This window comes from Scyliorhinus torazame, chromosome 3, assembly GCF_047496885.1.
Source record: "Scyliorhinus torazame isolate Kashiwa2021f chromosome 3, sScyTor2.1, whole genome shotgun sequence".
In the NCBI taxonomy this organism is placed as follows: Eukaryota; Metazoa; Chordata; class Chondrichthyes; order Carcharhiniformes; family Scyliorhinidae; genus Scyliorhinus; species Scyliorhinus torazame.
Window position 1 is genome coordinate 373,672,974 of NC_092709.1, and position 13,340 is coordinate 373,686,313.

A 13,340-nucleotide genomic window follows, 5' to 3' on the forward strand; every position below is an offset into this window, starting at 1 on the left:
CAGACAACACACTCCCCACACACACTCATCCCAGCTCCGCTGCCCACACACACTCATCCCAGACAACACACTCCCCTCACACACTCATCCCAGCTCCACTCCCCTCACACACTCTTCCCAGACAATCTCGACACACTCATCCCAGACAACACACTCCCCACACACACTCATCCCAGCTCCGCTGCCCACACACACTCATCCCAGACAACACACTACCCTCACACACTCATCCCAGACAACATACTCCCCATCTCACACTCATCCCAGCTCCTCTCCCCTCACACACTCACCCCAGCTCCACTCCCCACACACACTCATCGCAGCTCCACTCCCCTCATACACTCATCCCAGCTCCACATCCCCTCACAAACCCATCCCAGACAACACACTCCCCACACACACTCATCCCAGACAACACACTCCCCACACTAACTCATCCCAGCTCCAGTCCCCACTCACACTCATCCGAGACGCTCCCCACACACACTCATCCCAGACAACACACTCCCCACACACACTCATCCCAGCTCCACTCCCCACACACACTCATCCCAGCTGCACTCCCCTCACACACTCATCCCAGGCAACACACTCCCGTCACACACTCACCCAATACTACAAACTCCCCACACACACTCATCCCAGACAACACACTCCCCACACACACTCATCCCAGCTCCACACCCCTCGCAAACTCATCCCAGGCAACACACTCCCGTCACACACTCATCCCATACTACACTCACCCCACACACACTCATCCCAGGCAACACACTCCCGTCACACACTCATCCCATACTACACACTCCCCACACACACTCAGCCCAGACAACACACTCCCCACACACACTCATCCCAGCTCCACTCCCCTCACACACTCATCCCAGCTCCACTCCTCACACACACTCATCCCAGACAACACACTCCCCACACACACTCAACCCAGACAGCACACTCCCCACGCACACTCATCCCAGCTCCACTCCCCTCACACACTAATCCCAGCTCCACTCACCTCACACACTCATCCCAGCTCCACTCCCTCACACACTCATCCCAGCTCCACTCCCCACACACACTCATCCCAGACAACACACTCCCCTCACACACTCACCCCAGACAGCACACTCCCCACGCACACTCATCCCAGCTCCACTCCCCTCACACACTCATCCCAGCTCCACTCCCCTCATACACTCATCCCAGACAACACACTCCCCACACACACTCATCCCAGACAACACACTCCCCTCACACACTCATCCCAGCTCCACTCCCCTCACACACTCATCCCAGCTCCACTCCCCTCACACACTCATCCCAGCTCCACTCCCCTGATACACTCATCCCAGCTCCACTCCCCTCACACACTCATCCCAGACAACACACTCCCCTCACACACTCATCCCAGCTCCACTCCCCTCACACACTCATCCCAGCTCCACTCCCCTGATACACTCATCCCAGCTCCACTCACCACACACACTCATCCCAGACAACACACTCCCCTCACACACTCATCCCAGCTCCACTCCCCTCACACACTCATCCCGGACAACACACTCCCCTCACACACTCATCCCAGCTCCACTCCCCACACACACTCATCCCAGACAACACACTCCCCTCACACACTCATCCCAGCTCCACTCCCCTCACACACTCATCCCAGACAACACACTACCTCACACACTCATCCCAGCTCCACACCCCACACACACTCATCCCTGCTCCACTCCCCTCGCACACTCATCCCTGCTCCACTCCCCTCGCACACTCATCCCAGCTCCACTCCCCACACACACTCATCCCAACTCCACTCCCCACACACACTCATCCCAGACGACACACTCCCCTCACACACTCATCACTGCTCCACTCCCCACACACACTCATCCCGGACAACACACTACCACACACACTCATCCCAGCTCCACTCCCCACGCACACTCATCCCAGCTCCACTCCCCTCACACACTCATCCCAGCTCCACTCCCCTCATACACTCATCCCAGACAACACACTCCCCTCACACACTCATCCCAGCTCCACTCCCCTGACACACTCATCCCAGCTCCACTCCCCTCATACACTCATCCCAGACAACACACTCCCCTCACACACTCATCCCAGCTCCACTCCCCTCACACACTCATCCCAGACAACACACTCCCCTCACACACTCATCCCAGCTCCTCTCCCCTCACACACTCATCCCAGCTCCACTGCCCACACACACTCATCCCAGCTCCACTCCCCTAACACACTCATCCCAGCTCCACTCCACACACACACTCATCCCAACTCCACTCCACACACACTCATCCCAGACAACACACTCCCCATCACACACTCATCCCAACTCCACTCCACACACACACTCATCCCAGACGACACACTCCCCTCACACACTCATCACAGCTCCACTCCCCACACATACTCATCCCAGACACGCCCCACACACACTCATCCCAGACGACACACTCCCCTCACACACTCATCCCAGCTCCACTCCCCACACACACTCATCCCAGACAACACACTCCCCACACACACTCATCCCAGCTCCACTCCCCACACACTCATCCCAGCTCCACTCCCCACACACACTCACCCCAGACACTCCCCTCACACACTCATCCCAGACAACATACTCCCCACACACACTCATCCCAGCTCCAGTCCCCACACACTCTCATCCCAGACACTCCACACACACTCATCCCAGGCAACACACTCCCCACACAAACTCATACCAGCTCCGCTGCCCACACACACTCATCCCAGACACTCCCCTCACACACTCATCCCAGGCAACACACTCCCCACACAAACTCATCCCAGCTCCTCTCCCCACACACACTCATCCCAGCTCCAGTCCCCACACACTCTCATCCCAGACACTCCACACACACACTCATCCCAGGCAACACACTCCCCACACACACTCATCACAGCTCCACTCCCCACACACACACATCCCAGCTCCACTCCCCACACACACTCATCCCAGCTCCACTCCCCTCACACACTCATCCCAGACTGCACACTCCCCACACACACTCATCCAAAGTGTTAAGTTACACACTTAACCAAAAAGTTTAGGTGGGGTTACTGTGTTACGGGGATAGGGTGGAGGTGTGGGCTTGGGCAGGGTGCCCTTTCCAAGGGCTGATGCAGACTCGATGGGCCGAATAGCCTCCTTCAGCACTGTATATTCTATGATTCTATGATTCTATGATAGTCACTAGTGGCCAGTGGACAACTGACTGCTCACCTCCGAACTCCAGTCTGAAGTTACCTCACCAATTTCCCGTTTATAAAAACCTGTTGGAAAGTTGCCAATTTGATGTCACGCCTCTGGGGCGCCCATGGCAAGCGGAGCCGCAAAATCCCAGCCTTAATGTTAGATGTGATTCAGCATTGGACAGCACTTGCTGAACAATCCCGAGTGCTGAGATTTACACAGACAACCAATATAAGATTATCAGTCAGGCTCACAATGCACTCACTGTACTTGCTACAAACTACATAGATGCACTCACAGCACCCTGTCGTCTGCAAGCAAAATACACATGCAGGCATTGTGCCATTTTTAAACAAAAGGAAAGGGGGATCAATAGTTCCTGCCACATTCTGCATGGCAATACCTCCACCAATCAGAGTTGACTTGCCGACTAATCAGCAGCCTTTATCATGCAGTCCGCATTCTGGCTTCCTTTGAAATTTGGTATTCTTGTGTCAGTTCTGATACATGCAAGACAAAAAGCTTCAACGGTGTATCTCTTTTTGCAGCAGTAAGATTCATTTATACTCACTGCGAATTGGTTACCTTTTGTGGTCCGCACCTGGTTCCTTGTTGAACTAGATCTGGGAAGCTGGAATCGGGTAAACTCGAAAACGTTGCTCGACATTGATATGTTTTACCCCCGGCAGCGAACTGAGAATTCAAAATATCCACGCTTCCTCCTCGGATTGGCTGAGCCTGTCCCCCGTTACACTGGATTTTTCCACACATTGCATCGCTGTCGGGGAGACATAAAAACGTTTGTCTTCGAAATTCACCATATAGTGAAACCACTATTGCTGCAAGGTTGTTCAATCTGACTATGTGTGGAGGATAATGGCACATTATTGGTGGGAGACCTTGGGCGTCATTCTCCGACCCCCCGCCGGGTCGGAGAATGGCCGTAGGCCGCCGTGAATCCCACCCCCGCCCCCGCCGAAGTCTCTGGTAACCGAGATTGGGCGGGGGCGGGAATCGGGCCGCGCCGGTTGGCGGGACCCCCCGCTCGATTCATGGCGGAGGCGGAAGTGACTCTCCCCACTGCGCATGCGCGGGAAACTGACAGCGGCCGCTGACGCTCCCGCGCATGCGCCGCATTTCCGCGCCAGCTGGCGGGGCAACAAACGCCATTTCCGCCAGCTGGCGGGGCGGAAATCCCTCCGGTGTCGGCCTAGCCCCAACATTGAGGAGCATTCCGCACCTTTGGGCCGGCGCGATGCCCGTCTGATTGGCGCCGTGTTTGGCGCCAGTCGGCGGACATCGCGCCGTTGGGGGAGAATTTCGCCCCTTGTCCCTCCTTAGAACAGAGGATATTAAAAATTGTTCTCGTAAAAATGACCTGCCTTCCATTAAAAGATCAGGGGCGAAATTCTCCGTTATCGGCACAAAGTCCGCCGATCGGCGCAAAAAACGGCGCAAATCCGACCTGCACCACGCCGGAAAAAACGTGGCGAAGTCTCCGGCCCGAAATGGGCTAGCAGCGACGTGACGGGATCGGCGCTTGCTCACGTGGTTCACGCCGTGCAGCGTCATACGTGCTGCACGGCGTGACGGCTCATAAGGCCGCGCTGCTCCCCCCCACCCGACCGGAACACCCGACCGCAACACCCGGCTGGATGGCTGGCCGCCGCTCAGCCCCGAGGTTCGAGTCACGGGATGTGGAGGCGCTCCTGGACGCAGTGGAGCAGAGGAGGGAGGCCCTGTATCCCGGGCACGGCCGCAGAGTTGCCCCACGCCACAGCCGGCGTCTGTGGAGGGAGGTGGCAGAGGCCGTCACCGCTGTGGCCCTAACACCACGGACAGGCACCCAGTGCCACAAGAAGGTGAACGACCTCGTCAGAGCAGGCAGGGTGAGCCTCCCCATATCCCCCCCTCCCCCATATCCCCCCCTCCCCCACATCCCCCCTCCCCATATCCCCATATCCCCCCTCCCCATATCCCCCATATCCCCCCTCCCCCATATCCCCCATATCCCCCCCTCCCCATATCCCCCATATCCCCCCTCCCCCATATCCCCCATATCCCCCCTCCCCCATATCCCCCCTCCCCCATATCCCCCCTCCCCCATATCCCCCTCCCCCATATCCCCTCTCCCCCATATCCCCCCTCCCCCATATCCCCCCCATATCCCCCCTCCCCATATCCCCCCCATTTCCCCTCTCCCCCATATCCCCCCTCCCCATATCCCCCCCTCCCCCATATACCCCCTCCCCCATATCCCCCCTCCCCCATATCCCCCCTCCCCCATATCCCCCCTCCCCATATCCCCCCCTCCCCCATATACCCCCTCCCCCATATCACCTGATCCCTGCCTGATGTCTAACCATGCATGCTTCATTGTGTATCGCAGGACCAAACGTCCAGGCACCCATCCCCGCAGATGCAGACCGCCCGCAGGATGCGCCTCGCACACCATGGGAGATGGAGAGACCCGCACCCTCCAGCATGCGACGCCCGCAGGATGCCCCTCGCACACCACGGGAGACGGAGAGACCCGGACCCTCCGGCATGCGACGCCCGCAGGATGTCCCTTGGAGACCACGGGAGACGGAGAGACCTGGAGCAACAGGGAGACGACACCCCCGTCTCGTGCGGGTGCGACGACGCAGGCGTGTGCCACCCAGCGACGAGACGGGCAGCCACAGGCCCCCGTCACAGCCGAGCCAGGACACCACTACCCAGGACACCACTACCCAGGACACCCCTACCCGGGGCAGCACTACACAGGACACCCCTACCCGGGACAGCACTACCCAGGAAGATGAAATACCGGACAGTGACACAGAGTGGATGGGTGGAGACGAACCCCCACCCCAAAGTGCCATGGACTCAGAGTCGGACGATGCGCACGACACAACGCCACTGCTGTCACCAACACCCTCCACCATCGCAGAAACACTCACCTCGGTTGGGCACTTTAGTGATGAGGCGTCTGCTACACTCACTGGTGCGCACAACACAGCCGTCCCGGTACAGCAGGTGGAGGTAGGAGCAGCAGAGGGACCGGGGGGTTGGAGGGCAGCCCAGCCCAAGCGAACATCTGCCGCCCAGATGGATCCCGGGTTCCTGGAGTTACCACACCCACACATAGATCCGATGCAACCACCGAACCGAAGACGAGCGAAGAGGGTGACGGGCGGCTTGCGGCGGCTGCAGTCGCAGGTGGAGGAGTCCTCCCGCGTCCAGGAGCTGGGAGTGGTGCCGGTCATGCGTGCCACCCAGGCCGACACCGCATGGGTGGTGTCCGCGGTGGAGGCAATGGGTGCGATGGTGTCAGACATGGGGAACGGTTTGCGAGGCCTGGGGCTTTCCGTGCAGGCGGCGTCTGTGGCCCAGGACATGGCTGCCCTCTCACAGGAGGCCATGAGCCAGTGGCAGCGCCAGATGGCAGAGGCGCTCAACACCATAGCCCAGTCTCAGCAGGCCATGGCCCAGTCTCAGCAGGCCATGGCCCAGTCTCAGCAGGCCATGGCCCAGTCTCAGCAGTCCATAGCCCGGTCTCTGCAGGCCATAGCCCAGTCTCAGCAGGCCATGGCCCAGTCTCAGCAGGCCATGGCCCAGTCTCAGCAGGCCATGGCCCAGTCTCAGCAGGCCATGGCCCAGTCTCAGCAGGCCATGGCCCAGTCTCAGCAGGCCATGGCCCAGTCTCTGCAGGCCATAGCCCAGTCTCTGCAGGCCATAGCCCGGTCTCTGCAGGCCATAGCCCAGTCTCAGCAGGCCATAGCCCAGTCTCAGCAGGCCATGGCCCAGTCTCAGCAGGCCATGGCCCAGTCTCTGCAGGCCATGGCCCAGTCTCTGCAGGCCATGGCCCAGTCTCAGCAGGCCATGGCCCAGTCTCAGCAGGCCATGGCCCAGTCTCAGCAGGCCATGGCCCAGTCTCAGCAGTCCATAGCCCAGTCTCTGCAGGCCATAGCCCAGTCTCAGCAGGCCATGGCCCAGTCTCTGCAGGCCATGGCCCAGTCTCAGCAGGCCATGGTCCAGTCTCAGCAGGCCATGGCCCAGTCTCAGCAGTCCATAGCCCAGTCTCAGCAGGCCATGGCCCAGTCTCAGCAGGCCATTACCCAGTCTCAGCAGGCCATCGCTGAGGGCATCGGCGCCAGTGGCCATGTGCGAGCCAGCATCGTACAGTCACAGACAGGGTTTGCCAATCCCCTGAGCTCCATGGCTGCAAACCTGCAGATCCCTGTCGATACCAGCACGGGCCTCCAGGACTGGCAGCGCCAGATGTCGGGGGCGCGTCGGATGGCCAGTCCGTTCGCATCCCCCACCTATGTAGAGGCCTGGGGGCCATCGGGCACCCCGAGGGAGGAGGAGGTGGTGTGGTCCGTCCCGGTTCCCTCTGTAGGGGAGGTCCCGGTACACCGCGACACCTCGGACTCCCCCCCCTTCCGTCCCAGGTGCATCGGGTGGGCAACGGGCAGGACAGGCTGGCAGCTCGCCATCCCAGTCGCCCGGGCCGCAGCCTGGCCCATCTAGGCCAGGACGCCCCAGGAAACGGCCGCCAAAGGGATCCAGTGTCAGAGGGCAGGAATCACAGGAGTCCACCTCCAGTTCTGCTGTACCGTCTGGGGAACCACGTAGACGTAGTCATAGGGCCCGTAAGGCCAAACAATTAGACACTGAGTAAGTTGGCACGGGTGCAGGGCACAGATGAGTTTTAGGGGCTAGGGCACGTGCATGAACTCCTTTGGTTATTAAAGTCAATGTTACACCTACCGAAGCTGCCTTTGTGCTCTGTCCAAAGCGTGCGGGGGTGTCATGTACGTTGAGCGCAAGTGTGTGTGTGAGGGGTGGTCTTACCTCAGCCCCAGGTGAGTCTGCCCCCTTCCCCCTGGGCCGCCATCAACATCCCCCCGGGCAGAGGACGGGACCGTGCGTTGCAGTGTCACAGCCGCATGCAGGGATGGTCCGGGTGGATGGTGGTACTGTGGCCATGGGTCAGACATAGTCCAACGATGTAGAGCCAGGAGCTCATCGGAGGCGGGTTGTCATCATCCTCCATGGCCTGCGATAGACACGCGTCCACCCGCAACTGGCTGAGCCCGGCCCGTTGTGCCGCCGGTGGATCGGCAATTGGGGGTGGGGGGGTGGTGTGCATGCGGGTGGGGTGTGTGGGGTTGGGGAGGGGGGTGAGGGTGCTGGGTGGGTGGATGGTGGGGGGTGTGGGTGGTCGGCTGTTGTCATGGTGTGCGGTCTGTGGCCATACTACCCGATTCCCACGCCCATCTAGTCAGTGAAGCGGGCGGCTATCAGTCTGTCCCGTGCCCGCTGGGCCAGCCGGTAACGGTGGACAGCCACCCGCCTGTGTCTACCCCGTCTGCCCTGACCATTGCCCCCATCCCCCTCATCTGGGGAGGACTGGGCCTCTTCCTGCTGCTCCTCCACTCCGCCCTCCTCTGCCTGCGGCACATCGCCCCTCTGCTGGGCTATGTTGTGCAGGACGCAGCACACCACAATGATGCGGCCGACCCTATCTGACCGATACTGGAGGGCGCCCCCAGAGAGGTCCAGGCACCTGAAACGCATCTTCAGCACGCCAAAGCACCTCTCGATCACTCCCCTTGTCGCTACATGGGCATCATTGTAGCGGTTCTCCGCCTCATTGCGTGGCCTCCGTATAGGTGTCATCAGCCACGATCGCAATGGGTAGCCCCTGTCGCCCAGCAACCAGCCCCTCAGCCGGGGATGGCGTCCCTCGTACATGCCGGGGATGGACGACCGCGACAACACGAATGAGTCGTGTACGCTGCCTGGGTGACGGGCGCAGACGTGCAGGATCATCATGCGGTGGTCGCAGACCACCTGTATGTTCATCGAATAGGTCCCCTTCCTATTAGTGAACACGGCCCTGTTATCTGCAGGTGGCCGCACGGCGACGTGCACCCCATCGATCGCGCCCTGGACCATGGGGAACCCGGCCACGGCAATGAAGCCCACGGCCTGGGCATCTTGGCTGGCCCGGTCCACGGGGAAGCGGATGTCGCGGTGCGCCATGGCATATAGGGCATCTGTCACTGCCCGGATGCACCGATGCACCGATGTCTGCGATATGCCGGACAGGTCCCCACTCGGTGCCTGGAATGACCCCGTTGCATAAAAGTTCAGGGCCACCGTAACCTTGACGGACACGGGGAGAGGGTGTCCCCCGCCAGTGCCACGCGGTGACAGGTGTGCCAGCAGGTGGCAGATGTGTGCCACGGTTTCCCGGCTCATCCGGAGTCTCCTCCTGCATTCCCGGTCCGTGAGGTCCTGGTATGACTGCCGGGGCCGGTACACACGGGGCGCCCTCGGGTGCCTCCGTTGCCGTGGGGCCGCGACGTCCTCCTCCCCCTCCTCGTCCTGTCGGTCAGGTGTCCCTCCAGCCTGGGCGGCTGCCGCCTGCCCCTCTGCGGCAGCCTGCGCCGCCTCTCTGGCACGCTCCTCCTCCTCCTCCTCCTCCTCCTCCTCATCCAGGGCAACATAGACATGAGCGGCTGCCACCACGGCGGCCAACATCGCTGGATGATCGGAAAACATGACGGCCTGGTGAGGGGGGGGGAACGACGACATGTCATCATTGCCCATACCCCCTCCTCCCCCCAGCCAGGTGGCATGGACCGCATGGGTCCAACTGTTGGAGGCTGGCACCTGGCCAGGTGGACCAACTCACTTGCCATCGCACCCCCGCTCCCCGACACGGACCCCGTCCCCCCATTCCCCTCCCCGGCACGGACCACCCCACCACCCTCCCGGGGATGGACCCTGTCCCCCATCCCCCTCCCCGGCACGGACCCCCACATCCCCCTCCCCGGCACAGACCCCATCCCCCTCCCCGGCACGGACCCCATTACCCCATCCCCCTCCCCGGCACGGACCCCGTTCCCCCATCCCCCTCCCCGGCACGGACTCCCCCATCCCCCTCCCCGGCACGGACCCCATCACCCTCCCCGGCATGGACTCCCCCATCCCCCTCCCCGGCACGGGCTCCCCCATCACACTCCCCGGCACGGACCCCATCCTCCTCCCCGGCACGGACCCCGTTCCCCATCCTCCTCCCTGGCACGGACCCCCCCATCCCCCTCCCCGGCACGGACCCCGTCCCCCCACCCCCCTCCCCGGCACAGACCCCCCCATCCCCATCCCCGGCACGAACCCCGTCCCCCCCATCCCCCTCCCCGGCACGGACCCCCCCATCCCCCTCCCCGGAACAGGACCCCCCAATCCTCCTCCCCGGCACAGCCCCCATCCCGCTCGCCGGCACGGACCTCATCCCCCTCCCCGGCACGGACCCCATCCCCCTCCCCGGCACGGACCACCCCCATCCCCCTCCCCGGCACGGACCTCATCCTCCTCCCCGGCACGGACCCCGTTCCCCAACGTCCTCCCTGGCACGGACCCCCCCAACCCCCTCCCTGGCACGGACATCGTCCCACCATCCCCCTCCCCGGCACGGACCCCGTCCCCCCCTCCCCTTCCCCGGCACGTACCCCCCCATCCCCCTCCCCGGCACGGACCCCAACCCCCTCCCCGGCACGGACCCCGTCCCCCCCATCCCCCTCCCCGGCACGGACCCCCCATCCCCCTCCCCGGCACGGACCCCAACCCCCTCCCCGGCACGGACCCCGTCCCCCCATCCCCCTCCCCGGCACGGACCCCGTCCCCCCATCCCCCTCCCCGGCATGGACACCCCCATCCTCCTCCCCGGCACGGACCCCCCCATCCTCCTCCCCGGCACGGACCCCGTCCCCCCATCCCCCTCCCCGGCACGGACCCCATCCCCCCATCCCCTTCCCCGGCACGGACCCCCCATCCCCCTCCCCAGCACGGAGCCCAATCCCCTCCCCGGCACGGACCCCAACCCCCTCCCCGGCACGGACCCCGTCCCCCCATCCCCCTCCCCGGCACGGACCCCGTCCCCCCATCCCCCTCCCCGGCACGGACCCCCCCATCCTCCTCCCCGGCACGGACCCCCCATCCTCCTCCACGGCACGGACCCCATCCCCCCATCCCCCTCCCCGGCACGGACCCCGTCATCCCATCCCCTTCCCCGGCACGGACCCCCCATCCACCTCCCCAGCACGGAGCCCAATCCCCTCCCCGGCACGGACCCCGTACCCCCCATCCCCCTCCCCGGCATGGACCCCCCCAACCCCCTCCCCGGCACGGACCCCGTCCCCCCATTCCCCTCCCCGGCACGGACCACCCCATCCCCCTCCCGGGGATGGACCCTGTCCCCCATCCCCCTCCCCGGCACGGACCCCCACATCCCCCTCCCCGGCACAGACCCCATCCGCCTCCCCGGCACGGACCCCATTACCCCATCCCCCTCCCCGGCACGGACCCCGTTCCCCCATCCCCCTCCCCGGCACGGACTCCCCCATCCCCCTCTCCGGCACGGACCCCATCCCCCTCCCCGGCATGGACTCCCCCATCCCCCTCCCCGGCACGGGCTCCCCCATCCCACTCCCCGGCACGGACCCCATCCTCCTCCTCGGCACGGTCCCCGTTCCCCATCCTCCTCCCTGGCACGGACGCCCCCATCCCCCTCCCCGGCACGGACCCCGTCCCCCCACCCCCCTCCCCGGCACAGACCCCCCCATCCCCCTCCCCGGCACGGACCCCCCCATCCTCCTCCCCGGCACAGCCCCCATCCCCCTCCCCGGCACGGACCTCATCCCCCTCCCCGGCACGGACCCCATCCCCCTCCCCGGCACGGACCTCATCCTCCTCCCCGGCACGGACCCCGTTCCCCAACGTCCTCCCTGGCACGGACCCCCCCATCCCCCTCCCCGGCACGGACACCGTCCCACCATCCCCCTCCCCGGCACGGACCCCGTCCCCCCCTCCCCTTCCCCGGCACGTAACCCCCCATCCCCCTCCCCGGCACGGACCCCAACCCCCTCCCCGGCACGGACCCCGTCCCCCCCATCCCCCTCCCCGGCACGGACCCCCCCATCCCCCTCCCCGGCACGGACCCCAACCCCCTCCCCGGCACGGATCCCGTCCCCCCATCCCCCTCCCCGGCACGGACCCCGTCCCCCCATCCTCCTCCCCGGCACGGACCCCCCATCCCCCTCCCCAGCACGGAGCCCAATCCCCTCCCCGGCACGGACCCCAACACCCTCCCCGGCACGGACCCCGTCCCCCCATCCCCCTCCCCGGCACGGACCCCGTCCCCCCATCCCCCTCCCCGGCACGGACCCCCCCATCCTCCTCCCCGGCACGGACCCCCCCATCCTCCTCCCCGGCACGGACACCATCCCCCTCCCCGGCACGGACCCCGTCCCCCCATCCCCTTCCCCGGCACGGACCCCCCATCCCCCTCCCCAGCACGGAGCCCAATCCCCTCCCCGGCACGGACCCCGTCCCCCCCATCCCCCTCCCCGGCATGGACCCCCCCATCCCCCTCCCCGGCACGGACCCCAGCCCCCTCCCCGGCACGGACCCCAGCCCCCTCCCCGGCACGGACCCCATCCTCCTCCCCGGCACGGACCCGTTCCCCATCCTCCTCCCTGGCACGGAACCCCCCATCCCCCTCCCCGGCACGGACCCTGTCCCCCCATCCCCCTCCCCGGCACGGACCCCCCCCATCCCACACCCAGGCACGGACCCCATCATCCTCCCCGGCACGGACCCCGTTCCCCATCCTCCTCCCTGGCAAGGACCCCCCCCCGTCCTCCTCCCCGGCACGGACCCCGTTCCCCATCCCCCTCCCCGGCACGGACTCCCCCCATCCCACTCTCCGGCACGGACCCCATCCTCCTCCCCGGCACGGACCCCGTTCCCCATCCTCCTCCCTGGCAAGGACCCCCCCATCCCCCTCCCCGGCACGGACCCCGTCCCCCCTCCCCGGCACGGACCCCCCCCCATCCCCCTCCCCGGCACGGACCCCAACCCCCTCCCCGGCCCGTTCCCCATCCTCCTCCCTGGCAAGGACCCCCCCCATCCCCCTCCCCGGCACGGACCCCGTCCCCCCTCCCCGGCACGGACCCCCCCCATCCCACTCCCCGGCACGGACCCCAACCCCCTCCCCGGCACGGACCCCGTCCCCCCCATCCCGCTCCCCGGCACGGAC

General features: G+C 64.7%; 1 protein-coding gene across 1 annotated transcript in view; it reads right to left on the reverse strand.

Annotated features, from left to right (window-relative positions):
* Nucleotides 1-3,814: 3,814 nt before the first annotated feature.
* The window catches only part of LOC140409453 (disintegrin and metalloproteinase domain-containing protein 12-like), a 170,637-nt gene continuing 161,111 nt past the window's right edge, over nt 3,815-13,340 (reverse strand). The window contains exon 9 of the mRNA XM_072497885.1: nt 3,815-4,025. Coding sequence (XP_072353986.1) covers nt 3,815-4,025 — 211 coding nt within the window. The remainder of the gene's footprint in view (nt 4,026-13,340) is intronic.